Here is a 20123-nt window from a genome sequence, read left to right on the forward strand (position 1 = left end):
TTGTCATGGTTGTCCCAGCACAGCATCGAGAGAAATCACTAGTGTCCAGCTAATGCCGAATGGAGAATGGTGGAAAAATGTGATTATGATGGGCTGTAACTGAATCTGTTCTCTCTTACATGCATGTAAAGGGGTTCAGCAATTTCCTTGTTCAGCTGAGTGATGTTCAGAGGAAATTAGATATTACTGCACACCCGCAAAACATCGATTGATTGATCGGTCTCCTCTTCCATCCAATTAATTTGTGTCATTTTGTTGTGCTGTGTGGAATGCTGATGGAAAGATGTTGGGCTGCAGTGGCATTTCACTTCATACAAATACATTAATATTGCCATTGTGAGTGATTAACTAAATTTATATAGGCACCACACTACAGTATGTACTGTATGGTATCCTGTTTATGGTAATAGAAATAACAGTATGCGTGATAGTGTTGCTGTGCAGCTTAATATCCAGCTTACCTTTGTTGTACATATTTTTAAAGATGTCAAACTTTAAGAAAATAAGATCAAAAACACTTAATTCTTAAAAATTTCCAAGCCAGGAGATCTAAAACAGAAAAGAGCAAACATTAAAATGATTTTTTGTGTGTGTGTGCAATTATAAAAAGATTTACTTTCCTTTTTCTCTCTCAGATTTCTTGGTTTCCCTCTAGTCTTTCTTGCTAATAATGTTTAATGCTATTGTGGGATTTTTTTTTTACCTCCAGGCTGCCTCAGAGTTTTCCGCCTCTCTGCGGAGAACATGATCACCAGTTTTTGGCGTTGTTTCATTTCATTCTAGGAGGAGAAAAATAATGACTTCCCTCTGGTCCTCATATAATAAAATAACATCTGTGCATTCAGTTAGTAAAATTTCTGGCAAAGTTGGTGTGTCAGTCCCTCACTGGAATTAAAAAATAAACTCACTGAAGGGAGTTTACTGCATAGCGGAGCTTCATAAAGCCATCACTCACAGCGTCATAAAGTGCACCAAAGTGCATCGTATCATTTGAAATAAAATGCATCTGTGACGTGTTTGAAATATAATTACGATGTTCCATATCACAAGGGAGGTAAGCTTTAGCTTGCACTGTCTCCAACAGTACCATTAGCTACCCACAGAGGTTTTACTGCAGCTATCATTGTCATTATACCTGGTTATTATATGCTTCTTCAAATTTTTACCACCTGTAATGCAGAGCTTGACTGCAGTGGTGTTTGTGGGAGCAGGGAAAGGCGTAGCTCCAGTCATCTGCTGTGTCTGTGTGGAGGCGATAGGGGAGTCAAGCTGAGCCCGGGCTCCCCGGCACTGTCCTGAGGGGAGCTTTAAAGCAGTGAGGCAGTTCACAATAGCTCCCCAACAAGGTGAGGGAGATTGGAAGACATCTATCAGAGAGGCTGGGATTGATGTCAAGTGACTCAGGCCTATTTCCCAAGGGGTGCGCAGACCCAGGAAAAGGCATTTATGAACTAGGGAAACAAATGACAAGGACCGAGGCAAGCCACTGTGGAAGGCGAGAGATTGCTGGAAGCCCAGAGATGTTCAGTCCAAAGCACAAGTTTCTGCTGAAACTCCAATTACGAGGTAGACAAAGCATCAAACAAAGTTCATTACTTTTTGAATCATACTTGGAGTCAAAGGAAAAAATGAGTCAAACTCACGAGGAAGGGGAGAATGGGGAGTAACGTCCACTATCCTTATTTTGTTTTGTTTTGTAAATGGCCAAACATTTGAAATGAAAATTCTGTATTCCAGATAGATTTACTATTAATCGGGTTGTATTCATAATTCAAGCCACGAATCAATGAGCCTTCAGCATTTCTTTCAGGACTCGAGATAACTCACCATTTATAAAAGAAATTTAATTGAAACTCACTCTTTATTCAGAGTTCAAGATAGACCTTTTTCATTTCTACTACTCTAGTCAGTTCACCTTGATAACACTTAATGAGAGAGGCAAAACGGCGGTATTCAGCAGAGTGTGTGCAGAGCTGTTTGGAGCTGCGCTTTAGTGCTGCTTTGAAGTTGTACCCCTCTGAAGATGACCTATTTCCCAGAAATACAGCTCAGCATCAGTTGGGTGATAGTTTGAGTGAGAGGCCATGGCGTGTTGGCCTGTGGCATTCTTGACAGGAATGGCAGAGATTTGAACACTTTGACCCAAGAGCCTTTCCCTCCCTCCGTTGCATATAAGCCAATATTCTGCATTTACCAGAGCTGCATTGCTGTGGCCTCTGTGAGTATTTCAAGCATGAAATCACCTGCAGTGTTATGAGCTGAATAACACTTGTGGTTGTGAACTGAATGAAAATATTGGGCTGAAGTAGGGAAGGGGCATTTTTATGGTTTGTGGCACTGCATGTAGAGGGGCTTTCAAGAAAGGTTTTCATCAGGCTCTAAGAAGCTGCAAAGGATACGTTTAACCACGTTTGTACACATTTTAAATATATATTCCTTTTATTTTATCCAGTTGTGTGACTCAAATATATGCTGTGCTTCAAAGTATTTTCTGTTTTCTATCTTTAAAGAAAGAACTTCCCTCTTTGTTGTGTCACATGTGGAGTACACATCTTAAGAGGCGTTTGGTCAGCCTGTCCTAATCCAGCGCGCCACAGAGAGGCACTAGAGCTCCGTCCTGGGACCATACGCAGTCACATGAGAGGCAATTTTACAACCTCGCTCATGAAATCATAAATAAGAGAGGCTTCTTATTCTGCGCTTTCACATCGAAGTCTATACAAGCGAATCTGTGCATCGCTGGCGCATTTCTGCGCGCAAAGCAGTGCACAAAGAAGTGCAGTGACAGTAGTGCTACAGTAAAGCTGCTCTCACAGCGATGGTCACTTCACATGCAGAGCGCGTCTGCGGTGAGTACCGTCGGGCTCTCTGCGTCCTTCACACTTTTCATATGTGAGGTCAGTCCGGTATACACATAGCCGGAAGAGTCGAATCAGTATCTGTTGCTCGTTTGTTTTTGTTTGTTTTTGGACGGGGGGAGGTGGACAATCACTCGGAGTCATCTGGATGATCGAATATCTGATGGAAACTCAGCGCATCCGCCTGCTATCTCTCTGAAAGGAGGCATCAGGAAACTGAAGAGGGGAGACAACGTGTCGTGAATACAGAAGAGAGCAACTATTGACACCTACAGCCCACCAGTCTGCCGTGCGCCTGGGCAAAGCTAAAAGGACACGGCTGCGAATGATCCGGCTTTATATTGGTCTAACACTCCAACGCCGTGAGTCATCCACACTATCCACAGATGCTTATTTACTAGCCAAGTGTCTTCACCTCGTCCTTTTTTTTTTTTTTTTTGCTCCATCCCGGAGGTGAAAGCTGGCTGCCTGCCATCGGTTCTCTTCGAAGCGCAAATAAACCAAACAGACTGTCCAAGCCACACAATCAGACGAGACCTGCTTGTGACTCTGACATGCTGTAAGTTGCTTTTGTTGTTTTTTTTTTTATCTGAACCGGACCAGTATTATGGCTTCGCTGTACCAGAGATTCACCGGAAAGATCAATACCACCAATTCCTTTCCGCACCCACCTGAGGCCAGCCACCTTCTTGGTGGACAGGTTGCAGACGAGGAAAACGCAGCGAAGACCCCTCAGCAACTCCTCGATGGGAGACCTCACGTCCAGTACCGCAAAAAATGCCTGCGGGAGGATGAGGACGTAAGAAATGAGTTTTTTCTTTGTTGTTTGCATGCATAAAGCCACAATTATGCACATTTTGGACAGTAATTCTTCAAACACTCTCATTCAGACCCCAACAGGCCTCCCTGAAGCTTTCACTTTTAAAAGATGTTGAAGAAACTTTCAAAAGCTTGGTTTATATTCTGTGGCAGCCGCAGTCTTCCATTATTATGTTGCTTCTGCTTGTGTTGCAGTGTTTTTTAAAAAACATTCATCTCTTCCACTACTAGCAATGGTAGCATTAAAGCTCGACGTGCTTCAGGTGACCGTGATGATGATTTGACTTAAAAATCAACACTTTCTGCTCCATATGTTTCATATCTGTCTGCAGAGAGCCGCTGATGGGTTGCATGGTGCTGACCGTGGTGCTGAAACTGCAAACAGCACCACAGCAGTGTTGTGGTTATAGAAAGTGACAAAACATAAGCGTCTGACCCATTTTTGAGAGGTTCATGAAGAGGGTGTTTGGCCCAACCATGACCCTAATCCCCCTCCCAACACACAAACACACACACAAGCCTTTAGCATTTAGAAATTTCTCACTGTGGATTTTGATGGATAAGTTGAGGGCCAGCTCAACGAGGCAGCTGCCTGGAGCCTCAACAGCACAAGGGACGCAAAGGAGAGCAAGAAATATTTTGTAAAATTTATAGTTCAACCTTAAAAATATGCCACTAATGTGCCCCAAGCACTGTTAAAGACACCGGTCACAGTAAACAGCTGATCTAAAAGGAAGCTACGCATACAGATGTTCCCTGCAGCATTATAAATTGAAGCCACATGTGATAAATTGCAGTGTGGGTGCAGGCGACTCCTCAGATTGCCTGTAGAAGTCGGATTGTTGGTTTTACAAAAGAGAGGCTGTAGCGGGGAACTAGGATCTAAAAGTTGAACAAAATATTACTGTCAGGCTGCAGTGATCTAGACACACAGACGGGTGCACAGCCAGAACTGTCTTAACAGGTTATTAATAAGTTTGACGAATATTTAATGTAACCCAGGGGAATCTGAAGGCGATGCTTGCTGCTTACAGCTGTTTATTGGAGTCTTTCCTTAAAGTTCATCCAATAATCGCAGCTTCATGGGGTTACTTACAGCTGCAGAATCATCAGGAGGGTTTCAGCAGAGAGAGTTATTAATAATCATTAAATATTCTCAATGCGGATAGAATTAAAACACAGTCTGTATTTATTTATTTTTTACACATTAGTCAGATGACCTGTCACACTCACACACTTTTTGCAGTTAAATCATTTGTTACACACCAGCTAATCCAAGGTTGAGTTCAAATGTTTCCTAAGGCACTGCAGTAGCAAGAACCAGTCCTGGATAGGTGGTACTATATGGGAAAAAATAATAAGAAGGCTCAGTTTATGAAACATTGTTGGAATGGCTTTTCTGCTCAGTCCTGCTGGATTGTGTTTGGCTTTGTTCTGTGCTTTTTAGATTTAATGACAGGTACATCATCACAATGCTTTTTATTAGTTCACTGTTTGTCTGCTTGTAGCCATGACGTGAAATTGCTTCTCATACAAAAACCAAAATGCTCTACTTCAGCCTTTCTCTATTAGATTAGAAGATGGCTATTTGGACTTTGTGCCTGTTAGAGACGACAGCACCCAGTACCTCCAAACTGTAGTGGTTTATGCAATCACCTAACAAGCAAAAGAATCCTGGTTCATTTATGGCGAAAACACAAAGTGTTTGTGTCATTCTGTTTTCATTTGTGAAAACAAACACAACATGAAGTGCAGAGCTCTCAGACAATTTTGTCCCCTAAACAACATTTGTGTTACTGGTTTCTCTTTTTTTCAGCCTAAGAAGACTCATATCCATCTAGCTATGTAGCATCAGCCATGCTTTCACCAAATAGCGAAAACTCACAGAAGGTTTCAGATTGGCTGGAATCTCACATTCTGTCTGCACAAAGACAGAGTTGTTAGGAAATGTGTTGCTTGTTTTCTGCAGGAAATAGAGGTATAGTCCTCTGGCTGTGTCCTATACGCCTCTGGACAAAAAGAAATAACCTACCATTGCTTCCTTTAAGCTTATTACCTCATTTTTATGGATAATTCTTTTCTGGCGACTTGACAGTCACGATTTTCTTAACAAACAGACATCATTTTACCCGTTAAGTCAGAAGTTGTTATTGTACTGCAAGATTTCCAATTTATTACATTTGCACTATTAACCTTGAGGTCACCTTTAGTCCCAATGTCTCTCTGAGTTGTGCTGGAGCATGAAATTGCCTTTTGCCTCAAGAGATGGGGAGACCATTTCAAGAAGTACAATTTCCAATCCCTCCCTCCTTGGCAAAAGTTTGCCCGCGCTGTTGTTGTTCTCCTTTATTTTGCAGACGGAAGAAGCAAACAACTGAATCGGACATTCGTGAATTTAATTTCATTCATCCAAATATTTACCAGTGAACACTCGTGCGTCTGAGAGTTTACTCTGAGTTAATGAAAAGCACAAAGAATTACATTTTTTGTAAACAACAGTTTCATTTGTTTGCTGCTGTGTTCTTCTGAGCTCTTGGGTTCGCGAAATGCAGGCACTGCATCTTTGTTTGTCGGAGAGCTATGTGTGTGTGTGTGTGTGTGTGTGTGTGTGTGTGTGTGTGTGTGAGATGAGATTAATTCTCGCTTTGCACTGTGTGTCAGTGTTTCATGGTAGAGTTTACGTCACCTAGGGAGATATCAGCAGTAGTTCGTTCTCCTCCTCATTACCCTTTACTGTAAATAGAGGCCTGTAAACATCTTAATTAACTGTTGGATATAAAGGTGAAACAGGGTAGCATTTTGCCTTAAGGCTGGAGCCTGGAGACACATTCATGACTCGGCCTGTATTGACATTTTCTTTATAGGTTACATAACAGAAAAAAAAAACCCCACATCTCTTTTTGCTTGTGTCTCGCCCTGTGATCTGGAATAATGACATGTGACTCACAGTCAACATATCGAGTAATAAAAACAATATTCATGCTGTTTTTCTTTGACAAATAAAGAGGAGGTGGTTGAATTACCCTTTTTTATAGAGACCTTAAGATAAGTGACAAAACCTTATACGAACAAATATGAAAAAGAATCATTGTGAATTAAAGTAGCCCAGATTTATAAAGAGCCACGTGATAAAAATATTGCTCTCTTTAACATTTCCTTCTCGTTTCCTTTAAAAAAGACATCAAATCTAAATTCTTGTGATCAATGATTTACTAGAGGCCATGCTTATGGTTCATTTTCAGCTGTAATAAGCATCATCTGATGTAATGAGTAAGCCTTAAAAATGTATAACTACAAACGAAGGACAAAGTCAACCTCCATTTATACCAGGGCTTAACTTCTCATGATCCTTTTATGGAGCTCTAATCTAGATTTTATGATTTGGTGATGAAGGCTGTCAGTTTTCTAAATAAGTTGAACATTTTACTGAATAAAAGCCACAAAATCCTACTGATTCCCATCGTTTCTATCCCCAAAATAGCTAAAAACAGACCTCCTGCTGCTAATTACAATGACAGCTGTATTCATGTCTGACTATAAGTACTAGTCATTAGTGAAAAGCTCATTTCCCACAGGGCCACCTTAATCTCAGAATAGCACGCTGCTCTATAATGCATTAATATTTCGATCTCGGTCTGGGCTTCCGCTTTTAAAATCAACCGAAGTATGCTGAAAATGTGGTTTCATTTTACTTTTAATTAGCTCTTTTTACACATATGTAATATGCCCTTATGACAAAGAGATGGTGTGATGGCGTCCCTGAGGGCCAAAGAAGCATTTTTGAAATGGCAAAGTGGGCAGGCTGTATCTCTGGGGACAAGCACAAAGAGCTCTGAGCTCTCTGATTTCCCTTTAGTAATTACAGGAGTTTGTTTGTAGTGAACCCATTGTATTTCAGGACACTGCCAGCTCTTCAGCATTGAAAGCATCATTACACTACATATCCTCTTTTAATTAATTTAATTAAGTTTCCTTTCGGAAGGTTTTATCTGAGGAAAAATTCCCTGAGCACTAAATTTTCAGATTCTGTTTTGAATCAGAAGGAAATTGATGTTCAAAAGGAATGAATCATAAATCACCTTTGCTGTGTGACTTAAAATTGAATTCATGTTGGATAGACTGCCCAGGGCTTATACATACACGAACACGCACGCAAACTCGCAGCCTGTCCTCATGCGTCCCCTTAACTGTGCCTTCTGCTTAGACATACTCCAGATCTGAGTAAGACAGTTTGGCCCGGTTCCCAAGTCTTCGTTTAGCTCTGTGCTTCCTTTGAGGTCCAGAGCTCAGATAAATCAGCCAGACGGAGCTCAAGAAGAGCAGCCAGATAAAAGAAAGAGAGCAATGAGATGCGTTAGGCTGTCCTCATTATCTTTGAGGAAAGGCTAACTGTGTGCTTCAGATGACGACTGCTTACTGAAGGATGCCACCGGATTTGTTACTTGGCATGCTAATCCAAAATGATCACGAATCCTGAGGCAAGCTCCCTTTTCATCAGTGCAGAAAGCCAGATGTGAATGTTAAGGATGGAAAACGGAAAAAAAATCTACTTCCCATTACTTCCACGAACAAATATTTTATATGAGGAGCTATGCCAGGAAATTCTCTTGTCTGGATGCCACCACATTAGGCTTCAAAGGAAACAATCAAGACGCAAGCACACGCTCTAATTTTTAATAATTATGTGATTATTCCTGTAATCATAATTATGCTGTATGAGAGGAAAAATGTGAAGGAAGCCGCTTTAATGTGCAAATCATTGCATGAGACATATAAGTGCGGGAAAACATGAACTGTTGCCCTGTGTGCGTTCATAGCGGATTGTAGGTTGCTTAGTTTTGTCTTTATAAGCTTGTAGAGCTTTTAATGAAGCAGCTGGAGTTCAATATTTTGTGAGCCGGTGATGCAGAATTAGAACTTAATTGAAATTAAAGCTACTGTGAAAACATTAAGACTATTTTTCAGTTTCTTTCCCACCTGGGTGGACAGAAGATGGCGTTATAGTTGTGTATTGATCAAGCGATATTACAGTCGCATTTCACCTGTGACAGTTTCACTCTAATACCACAAAGATAAACACAGTAACTTGATGTAATCTGGTTTGTTTTATTAGCTTATGTGAAAAATATTTTGTCTTTACATTATTTTTCAGAAATATATTTGTCATCATATTTTTCTCTTTTAGCTGTTTTTGGTCTCCATTGTTCCATGAGGGATGTTTCTGGCACTTTAGCCACTGTCTATGTACTAAGTACAGTTAGAATCAGGCATGTGGTGTACAGCTAAGTCTGATCCTATCCTAAAATAACAATAAAATACTAAATATTAAATAAAAACAGAAACACAGACGAGTAAAAAATGACTTAAAAGAAATGGTGAAGAAATTTGTGCTGAGATGCAATTAAATAAATGAGAAAAAGAGGTTCTGCAAAAGATAACAATAAGGTTGTACAGTCACCAGCTACTTTATTAGGTACACCTGTTCACCTGCTCCTTATCCATTCAGCTAATCACATGGCACTAACTCGATGCATGTAGAAAAGCAGACACCAAGCATCCAAATGGTGATTTAAGTACTTTTGAACAGATCGTGGTCGCTGGTGCCAGACTGGCTGGTCAGAAATTGCTCATTTCCACCCCCAAGAATGGTCTGAACCACACTGGGTGCCACTTCTGTCAGCTAAGAACAGGAAACTGAAACTAAAATTCGCACAGGTTCACCTAAATTGGCAAAAGTGTTTCCTGGACCGATGAGTCAACTTTTGCTGTGACAATCAGATGGTGGAGTCAGAATTGGTCATAAACAACAAGATAAGATCAATCCTGCCTTATATCAACAGCTTAGGCTGGTGGGGGTGGGATGATGGTGTGTGGGGGATATTTTCACGGCATGCTTTGAGCCTCATAATACCAAACATGGGTCAGAATCTCTGAGGAATATTCTAGAATTAAGGTACTTCTAAAGACAAAAGGTGATCCAACCCAGTACTAGCAAGGCGTACCTAATGAAGTGGCTTGTACTGTTGAATTATAGTAATTAATAGTTAAGTATAAAATCAGGTAAAACAGCATGAAAGTAAATATCACATGTGGAAAAAAACAAGCCAGTGCTTGGTTTCTGTACGTTTAAACCAGTGTGCAGTGCAGAGCACAGAAGGCAGACATGCTGTCACCCAGCGCAGCTCCTCCCCTCAGGACAACAAAGCAGCCGCGGCAGGACCTCATGCTCGATGTTGCCATGGTTGCAAAGGTGGAGAGGGTGAGGCTGTAAGCTCTGGGAACACACACGCTGCTGCTCGCTGGTGGCTCTGACTGCCATCTGGAGATGACGCAGCTCTCACATCGCAACCTGAATATCCTCCGCTCATACCAGCATACTGTGTCCATCATCATCACCACGATGTTAATTTTCCTTCTTGTTAAAAAAGTATGAATTCCCCTTTGACTCTCAATGAATACAAGCCTCCACTCTGGTTTCTGCACCAGGTCGCCATTGACAGACATATTCGACATCAGCCTTTTTTTTGTTGCTGTTGTTGTTTGCTTTTTTAGCTCCTCTGTTCCCAGAGGGCATCTCAACGGGTCATCCATTCCTCTCCCCGGCACCTCAACGCTCTGTTGACACCCCATCGATCATCCGTTCGCGCCCTGCCCTCCCCCAGCACCACCTCTACAGACCTGTCAGCGGCACATCAGCTGACTGCTGCCTCGCTGTTTGACTGTCCCTCTTCCTCCTGATGATTTACTGTATTATTACAAAAGCTGACAGCGAGTATTAGTCAGTGTTTAAACAGAGAGAGAGGCCTTATTACGCCGTGATGATGCTGAGCTTCAGTCTCTCGTGGTAGATTTTCTGCTCTGAAGATCACGTGAAGTAAACATATCATCAGCTGTCATTAGGCCTCCACGTGGGTATTTTGTAATCAGTGGTGTTCGAACACCGTTTTGTCGCTTTCTTTAATTACAGTCTGCGTAGTTGAAATTTACCGAAGCCGATTAAATATCGATGCAAATGCAGAAAAAAGAAAATCACTCCATCTGTCTACCTTCATTTGCGATCGTCAGCTTAATAATGGCGGTCACATTCACTTCCTTCACGTCACAGGGGATTATCTCACTCTTCAGATGCAACTTCACTCTGGATCTTTTTTTTTTTTTTGCCTGTCCCATTTGGTTCTTTAACCATCAGAATTGTTTTCTGAAGACCAACAAGGATACCCAATGGATTTATTTTGCCAAATGGATCATCATGGCATTGCCGTATTGGTCCATTTGATCGACCTTTGTTTTTATTATTTATTTTATTTTCAATTGTTACAGACGGGACAGACGCGAGTGAGGGATAGGAAAGGGAGAGAGAAAGAGGAAGGAAAAGAAAAACAGAAGGGGAGAGAGACAGTGAGAAAGGGGAAAAAAAAAGAATAAAAAAATCTCCTGGATCACCTGTTGAGAGAAGAAGAATAGAAAACAAGCAAAAAAAAAACCCAAAGCAATATACTAAACACAACACCATCGCATTAATCTAGCTAAGTGTAAACAGCAGTAAATACTAAATACTAAATATTGTTGTGCAGCACGCAGGACAGACAGACCCCTCGTCTGGGGATCCTCAGCCCTTCCCATGAGGGTGGCACGGATGCCCCTCCGGTGGTCCTCCTTGGGCTCTCACACTCTGGGGCCTCTGGATGTCTGGGGCCTGGATCTCCTCCATGCCTGCTTCATGCCCTGGGGGACGGGGCTATGGCTTTCTACATCCTCTTGCGGACCATTACATGGGGAAACCATTTGAATACAAGCGCGCTGATCCACACAGGTGTGCACATGGATGTTCACTGTTCGTAGACTTAAATCACACCTTTCTTGGCTGCTACTTCAAAGCACATTGTGCGCTGTCACTCTGGATCTTAAAGATTCCTGCAGTGTTTAAGAATTACACGAGAATGCAGCTAAATATAACCGTCTCTTAACCTGTCTTGCGTCCCATTTTCTTTTCTCCTGTGCTTCATATTTATAAATGGAGGCAGCATTCTCACTGATTTGTTTTGAGGATGAGCTTTATTAGGTGTGCAGCTGATAATCACCAGAGTAACTCCTTTTAAAACAGTCAGTTTTCTTCCTCCTGCTTTGCTTTACTCTATTTTTCACAGTTTATTGAAAAAATAAAGGTCATGTGCAGTAGGCAGTGTCATTTCACTGACATTTTAGATGCTGGAGACCATTTTTATGGCTTTTTCCTTGCACTGTGTCTGTTTTGCCACTAGAGACTGTTGTGTTCCAATCAATGCACCAGCTCTACGCTATGGTGAAGGCATCAACAGTGCAGTGGATAAGTGAGGCTTTGGTTGTAGTTAACACAAACTCAAAGATTTAATAGCCAAGCCAGTGTAGTGAGTAGTAGATCATTTATGTACCACCAAAGGCAATTTTTATTTTACCTCGCACTGCTTCTATAAATGTTATCAAAAAGCTGGCACACCTGATGGTGTCTCATCTGAGAAGAGGGTGAAAATGTCACCTCTCGTAAGGTTTGAAAAGGTTGTACGGTCATCACTTCACATTAAGAAATTGCTAAGACACTGATTAAGACTTTTTCTGCCAGTTATCAGTTGATTCACTTGATTGCGACATTTAATTCAAGGCTGTGAAAGATCAAATTGCCATATCCTCTCTGGAGTTAAATCAGAGGCTGACAGGTGCTTCTGTGTGGGTATTTTTTGCAGTAGCAACAAGCTCCATTCATGTATTTTTGAAAACAGCCCTCCTTTATTTAACTGAAACTCATCTGTGCCTCTGCAGCAGCGCTTCATGCTTAAAATTGTTTGATTCAGACAAAACAAGAACAAATCAGAGGTATAAATCTAACAGCAATGCGCACATAAATATGAACTATGTGGAGGAGATTTCTCCTACAGCACTTCAGTCAGTTCGAATCAAAGCGACGAAGCCCCGCTGCCATCTCTCCCGAGTCCTCTCGCAGTCGTTTTCCGGGCTGAGACCAGGCAGCAGTAATCTGTTGTGTCACACGGGCAGATTCTCTTATCGACCCTGCCATGATACAGCAGCGACACACTCCTGAGAGACATGCACACAAGCAAGCACTCACACAGGGGTACAAGCACTTAATTTAACTGTCATACAGACACAAGCACACACACACGTGCGCAGGGCATTTGAGAATAAAAGCAAAGTTTACAAGGTCACATCACAGCGTGATAAATCCTAGAGATATCCAGCAGCAGACACGAGTTGGACCTAATGCATCTGTAGTAGCTGTGTCACTGTGGAGAAATAGAAATAGCGATGCTAATATGATTTCTGTTGATGTTTAGGTCTGTCTGCCGATGCTGCGACTTTATTAGCTGTGTTACGTTTCGGTGTTGTCAGTGTGTTGTTTTTGGCGTGACTGTTATGTGTTTCCTGTTTTACTTTGAAAGTCTGTGTTATCTTAGTCTTTTCAGTTTACGTTTCCCTGTCTCGTCAGTTCTGAGTTGCCCCAGCTGTGTTTCCCTCCTGTTGTCCATTTTCCTGATTGCTCCCTCTAGGTATTTAAACCCTGTGTTTCAGTGTGTCATGGTCGCGATCTCCCCCCGTGTTGTAAATAGTTTGGTGTTTTGTTATAAATAAATAGTCTGTTGTAAATACTTTCGTCATGGGATATTTTCGTTTTGGGATTTTGGTGGAGAGCCTTCGTGGTTTTATTTTCCTTATCTTTGTTTTTCTACGTTGCACCCCGGTTGCCTAGGCCGGGGTGTAACATATGGGGGCTCGTCCAATCGCTGAGGGGTCCGAGGACCGCTTCAGCCTCCGTCTGTCTTCGCTGGAGGGCCCGGGGACCGCTTCAGCCGTCTGTCTTCGCTGGAGGGTCCGAGGGAGGGACCGCTTCAGCCTCCGTCTGTCTTCGCTGGAGGGTCCGTGGGACCACTCCAGCCTTCGTCGTCTGCTGGAGGGTCAGGGGGACCGCTCCAGCCTCCATCAGTTTCATCTGCCTCCGCTGGAGGGTCCGTGGGACCGCTTCAGTCTTCATTTGCCTTCGCTGGGGGGTCCGAGGGACCGCCTCAGCCTTCGTCGTCTGCTGGAGGGTCCGTGGGACCGCTCCAGCCTTCATCCGCCTTCGCTGGAGGGTCCGAGGGACCGCTCCAGCCTTCGTCGTCTGCTGGAGGGTCAGTGGGACCGCTCCAGCCTTCATCAGCCTTCGTCCGTCTTCGCTGGAGGGTCCGTTGGAGGGACTGCTTCAGCCTTCGTCCGCCTTCGCTGGAGGGTCCGAGGCACCGCTCCAGCCTTCGTCTGCCTTCGCTGGAGGGTCCGAGGCACCGCTCCAGCCTTCGTCGTCTGCTGGAGGGTCCGTGGGACCGCTCCAGCCTCCACCAGCCTTCATCCGCTTTTGATCAAACATTTTACATGTTTGATTTTTGGGTAGGGGGAAATGTTACGTTTCGGTGTGTCAGTGTTTTGTTTTTGCGTGACTGTCATGTATTTCCTGCTTTACTTTGAAAGTCTGTGTTATCTTAGTGTGTTCAGTTTACGTTTCCTTGTCTCGTCAGTTCTAATTTACCCCAGCTGTGTTTCCCTCCTGTGGTCCATTCCCTGATTGCTCCTTCTATGTATTTAAGCCTTGTGTTTCAGTATGTCATGGTCGCGATCTTCTTCCCCCCCCCCGTTGTAAATAGTTTGGCGCCTTGTGTTGTGATGTAAATAAATATCATATTTTGCTTTAAAGAAAATAGTGGTCGATACTTTCGTTTTGGGATGATTTTTGTGGAAGCCCGTATTAGTTTTGTCTCGTGTGTTTTTGCCTTATTTTTATTTTCCTGCGTTGCCCCCGGTTGCCTAGGCCGGGGTGTAACAAGCTGTCTCCATGATCATTTTGTGGCTTTGTAGCATCGCTGCTGCCTGACAGCCTGTGTGAGAAACGGAAGATTGGTGTAAAGATGGCAGGCACCAAAGTTTCATTCAGTCAAACAACTTTATGCTTGAAGTAATACATTTTACTACAGCAGCGAAAGAGAGTCCGAGTGTCGCATCTAGCTCAAATGTGATCACACAGAAACTGAGGAGTGGTGACTAGGCAGCACCTTCCCCCTCCAGGTGTTTGCTGGGGTGATGGAGTGGGTTAAAACAGCAGGTTGGCAGACATGGAGGGAAGCAGTCACACCGATGTCACAGGGAAAAATGGGAAATTCTCCAGTTTAACCCATGCAAACTCATGGTCCAATTTGTATTATTTACATCTCCCATAATTTTCATGAAAGTAGAAACTAGTCTAAGTTTTAATGGGTTAGAAAAGGCTGCCAAGTTGAGAGTGTATGTTCAGGATATGAGGCTAGGATGTTAGGGTGTATGACGCACTGCAGCTACAATTACCTGCTGAATGAGCTCACAGGCTTCGTCACATTCACTACAGCGTCATGAAATATGTATTAGTATTCCAAACTGAAGCCAAGTTATAGCAATTAGCAACATCATAGCAAAAGTATCGGTCGTCAAAAGATACACGAAGAGAACAAATCATTAGTTGAGCCTTTCTCGTGTCTTTGTTTGTTTGTTGTTTATGTCACGAGTGACAAAAACCCACAGAGTGGCACCGTAGCTCAGTTAGTAAGGTACATCCATTATCACTGTGGCTAGCAACAAAGAAACAGGATCAAAACAAAATGTACTTAGTGGGGAAACCAAGCAATCGCCTCTTTAGAGAGACTTACAGTACAACAGAACACTGGATGAGATGAAACAGCCCCCAAACCTGCCAATCACCACAGCCACAACACTCCGAATAATGCACAACTTACAGTTTGTATGGGTGAAGTTATTAAGTAAGAACAAAGAAATAAAATTACAGTTGTCATAAAGACAGACATCTATAAAATGTTTCTGCACCGTAATGGAATGCCTGCTCAAATACAATATGTGGAGTGTCAGCATACAGAAAGAAAAATGATTTGCTAACAAAAACAGCTGCACAAAGCTGACAGGAGAATCCGCAAATCCACGGGGGGAGGAAAAATTCAACTAAACTCAAAGAAATAACAGAGACGAGTGGAAGCAAACAAGAGGAAAGCAGGACACAGGCAAGCAAAGCAGGTTGGCAAACAAGAGAGGATAATCAGACAAAGAGAAAGGAGAAGAGAGCAGCATGAACAATTAAGTGTTTGGATAGTGGCACAGTTTTTCTCATTTTGCCTCAGTGCGCCACCACAGTGCATTTTCATATTGTTGTGGTACGAGTTAATCCTGGTTTCATCTGTCCAAAGAATTGTTGCAGATGTTTTTTAGATGTTTGTTGGCAAGGTTGAGTGTAACTAGTGGTTTGCACTTTGTTGTAAAGTTTGCTTTCATGAAGATATCTCTTGATTGCATACTTTGACAATGACACTCCTTACTCCTCGAGAGTGCTCATGACTTGTTGTTACATAGTTGCTTTTCTAAATCAAAGAAAGATTCTGGGGTCATCCATTTTCCAACCAATACATGGCGCATATTACTTGCATCAACATCTCTTTGGACCTCATATTGAGAGGTTTAGTCAAAACTTTAGCTGCCAAATGCAAATTCAACAGTTTTATTTCCTTAATTTGTGAAAAAATAATGAGGGAACAGGCTTCACCTGACCATGAAACCGCTTGTCAGTCAATTGTGCATTTAATCACGAGCCACTGGAAATGTATGAGGATATGTATAAAGATGTAATTCCAGTTTGTTAAAGCTCTTCCCTCGCACGTTGACCGTTTGATTTGGAATCCACTCTGGTGGTGCACAGATGCAAAATTACAAAAATGTCATTGTCCTTAAATCCTTATGGACCCAGCTGTATCCACGCAGTGGTGACAGTTGCTTCGACACAGGCGGAAACAAGACAGGGGTGAACCTAATGAGGTCGGGACAGACAATCACGCAGGAGGGAAAAGAGCAGGAAACAAAACTAGAGCGAGACTCGTGAGAAAACTAACCTTCAAAGCAAAGTAGAGAGTAACAAAAGATTTATGACTAGCACCGAGACACGAAGACAGCATGATGGCAGAGACAGGGGAAAACCAACAGGACCACAAGACATACGTCATTTTGTTTTGGATTGTTTCCATCTATTGGATGAAATGCAGTTTTCTATAAATTGTTCTTTATTTCTTCAAACTGAAAGCTCTTGTGCAGGGGTGGCAATCTCATTTCACACTTTGGAACACATTTAGCCCACTTTGGTATTAAATGAGCTAGATCAGTTTAATTTACCTAAACATTTAAGTCTTTGGGCTTAAATTGTAAGAAATAAATGTGCAAAATTAGGGAAAGTTCTGTCGGATAATCACACAGACTTTCCTCTAATTTTAAAACTGAAGCTTTTTGTTAATTATTCCAAAATTTCCTTTTTATGTTTTCCTACCGTGGTCACATTGTAAAAAACAAAGAAACAAACAAACTTTTCTGCCATTTAATTGTTTATCTATTACTTGCCTTGGTGTAGTATAAATAGCTGTGGGGGAGGTCTTCATCAATAAGAAAAGCTGTAAAACTCTAAACTGTAAAGTCCATGCTGTCCTTCACTTGTTCCAATGCTGTGTGGTGGACCCAATTAGAGTCTTCGCCAGGCCTATTTTGGCCCCCGGGCCTTATGTTTGATGCTCTTGTGTTTGTACAATGATGTTTGGTAAAGAAACAGATAAAACTGATAAATGGTAAAAATTTCGAAGCACTTAAAAAAATGTCTTTCTTTCTGTGTGTTTAAAATATTAATTTATGTAAACTATTTCTGTGAACCAGGTCTGCTCGTGTATTTTTTTGTGATGGTTAATTACTCACTAAATGCTTCTATACCCCTCCGGTGCCCCGTGTGGGTAACAGACCCCTTTTCACCTCAAACACTTTGACTGTCACCGCTTGAAAAGCAGATGTATAACTAATAGCATCAGCAAGCGCTAATGTGCATTCAGACATGCCAGTTATTGAATCAGCACCCACAATGCCCGGACCCTGGCATGGAAACATCTAAAAAAAAAACAACCCTGTTATTATGAATCTGGTTAGTCACACCTGTTTAACAAGTCCAACTGTCTGCTGTGATAAAAGTCTCTTGGCTCAGTCACAAAATGATGCCGCAGCTAAGCGGGCTCTCTCCTGCCTCCGGGCTCTGGTTTAGTCTTCTGATGAATAACACATGAGGGTTTCCATGTCGCATCCTCGCCAGACCTTTGTGTGCATTCTGTTCTTGAGCCGAGCAACAGGGGAGAAAAGTTTTGTCCCTCCTGCCATGAAGGTGGGTTTTATACCTCGTTACTTTGGCTAGAAAATCTCAGCGTGGAAGCTGCAGGTCAGTTTCAGCACAGAGTTGTTTGCTGCATCTTCTGAAGCCGTAGCTTGTTGTGCGAGTGTGTCTACCTGCTAACTTACCCCTTGCCTACAGGCATATGTAGGTCATTGTCACCGTCGGGAGCTTTTTCTCTGTCAGCTACATTCTGTATGGCGGAGCTTTGGCCGCACATCAGCATCTCCGGTCAATATTTCCCTCCTGCTCCTCAAAGCCAGGAGTCTGAATGATAGTGATGTGCGGATCGATCCTGAAATATCGATTCCTCCGATACCAATCATTTATGTTCTAGAATCGATTCTCACATTAAAATATCGATATTTTAGTAATTTAGGGTAAATTTGTAGTTTATCATTAACAGGAACACAGTGGAAAGAAACTATAACATTCGGATTGTCTACATTCAAAGGAACTACTTCCTCTTCCGCCTTTCATAGTCATGTGCGAAATACGGCTGTATAAATGTCTTGCAGCCCCTTGGCGTGCGCACTCACAACAATGGCTGATAAATACATTTTACAGTGTTCATTTATCGAATGAAATACGTTAAATGTCACCGTTATTATTGGCCGGCCCGGAAACAGCGGGGGTGTCCAAATTCAGAGGCTGCTTCCACCTGAGGACCCGGCCTTCGCGGTCTAAAGAAAGCCGGGTATACGCCACGAGCTCCCCCGGTGCAGTGAAACTGCCGTCTGCTCCTTGCTATCTAATATATAACCGGGCGCTGACGTAAACCGTCTCACACTTTGTTTAATTAGTTTTCTGTTTGACGTTTATTCAGCTGTGTGAAAACCCCTGAGGAACCCTCCCGAGGGATTAATAAAGTTAAATTTAATTTAATTTAATCTAATCTAATAACTTTAATCTCAGCCAAACCGATTTACTCACTAACAAATAAAACGCTGAAAAAGCCAAACAATAACATTTCTAGGTTATCAAAGTGACTTATTTATCATGTTTAACCCGAGTAGTGAAAGACCGCGGGGGTTTGAAGACAATGTGTCGGCCGGCTCAGATATTTGAAGTTTACACAGCTACATTCTCACCTGAAAATATGTTTAAAAAAAAAATTTGCAACCCAGAAAGAGAAATAAGAGTAATATTAAAACTAAGTCAGTGCCGCCATTGGTGGAGACTGGAATTGGCTGGGCCGCGCTATGAATTCTGCGATATGGTTTTTCAATTTTGTTGTCCGGGTGGAAAATCGGGAGAAATTCGGGAGAATGGTGGCTCTGGGAGATTTTTGGGAGGGGCACTGAAATTCGGGATTCTCCCGGAAAAATCAGCAGGGTTGGCATGTATGGTTGTGGCAACATCACTAACCTTGTCAAACACCTCAGAGTAAATCATATCACAGAATATGACGAGCGTATGTTGAGGTGAACTGAAGAGGAGGAGAGGGACAGGTGCTGCTAGGGCGAGACAGACGTCTCTCATGGAGTCCTTTAGTGATGCAGGCAGGCAAGGTGTTCAAATAGTGCACGACTTCAGTTTTTCTATTTCTATATGATGAGCTCTGCATTATTAAGTGATAAGAACAAGAAATCTGATGTCCTGTAATCATTATGATGCTATACTTTGAGATACAATAAATAAAATAAGTTTTTGTGCAAAGTATCGTATCGGATCAGTATCGTCGATACCACACTGAATATTACTTGGTATCGGATCGGAAATGAAATCAGTGGTATCGCACATCACTACTGAATGAGGCCTGGTGCTCCAGGGATAAGGGAGAAGATTGTGTTTTTTTCCCTGAGCTGGGAGTTGGGCTCTGACTTATGTGATGATGTTCAGTGTGGAGCTCATGTGGAGCTGAACAGAGATGGGGGAGATAATGATTGTTTGGTATAGCGGAGGTGGAAAGAACGGGGAGCGCTATTGAGTGATTCGCTATTTTGGAGCTGGCAGCCTGTCAAATCGTACCTCACCAAAGACGGGAAAGCCGAACCGGGATGATTGATGTTCCTCCCCTCACCAGATTGCCTGTTGCATCGTGGGATTACAGAGTTTTTATTGCTGAACATGTTCAGGAAGACACCATGATGCGCTGACATGTTCAGACAAACATACCACATGATCAGCTTCACTGAAGAGACTCGGTCTGTCTTTACTGTATCTTTCAGCTGCTTATGTCTTATGCTGACACCGGT

The 20123-nt window shown here is 42.4% G+C and overlaps 2 protein-coding genes and 1 long non-coding RNA gene across 7 annotated transcripts in view; 2 read left to right on the forward strand and 1 right to left on the reverse strand.

Moving 5' to 3' along the window:
* LOC309694127 (A-type potassium channel modulatory protein DPP6-like) overlaps window positions 1–20123 on the forward strand; it is a 99960-nt gene that overhangs the window by 12245 nt on the left and 67592 nt on the right. Inside the window, exon 1 of one of the 4 annotated variants that reach the window (XM_082513921.1) lies at window positions 2818–3657. The exons of 2 other annotated variants lie outside the window; for them this stretch is intronic. In XM_082513921.1, coding sequence (XP_082370047.1) covers window positions 3466–3657 — 192 coding nt within the window. In that variant the 5' untranslated portion in view covers window positions 2818–3465. Of the gene's footprint in view, window positions 1–2817; window positions 3658–15919; window positions 17920–20123 lie in introns of those variants that run through there. One more of the 4 variants, XM_082513922.1, reaches the window with a different exon arrangement.
* Window positions 13031–14094, forward strand: LOC309694708 (uncharacterized protein; the record flags this gene model as incomplete). Its single annotated transcript, XM_082514918.1, has 2 exons — window positions 13031–13250; window positions 13420–14094. The coding sequence occupies exon 2, from the start codon at window positions 13435–13437 to the stop codon at window positions 14092–14094; it is 660 nt and encodes a 219-aa protein (XP_082371044.1). The 5' UTR covers window positions 13031–13250; window positions 13420–13434.
* Window positions 14523–18630, reverse strand: LOC309694128. 2 transcript variants are annotated; one of them, XR_014272804.1, is made up of 2 exons: window positions 18054–18630; window positions 14523–14575 (listed from the first exon to the last, which is right to left on the reverse strand). It is a non-coding gene; the product is annotated as an uncharacterized lncRNA (long non-coding RNA). The 2 variants fall into 2 exon arrangements; XR_014272805.1 differs by having other exon boundaries at window positions 18042–18630.

This window comes from Aulonocara stuartgranti (assembly GCF_965226115.1).
Source record: "Aulonocara stuartgranti genome assembly, chromosome: 18".
Taxonomy (NCBI): Eukaryota; Metazoa; Chordata; class Actinopteri; order Cichliformes; family Cichlidae; genus Aulonocara; species Aulonocara stuartgranti.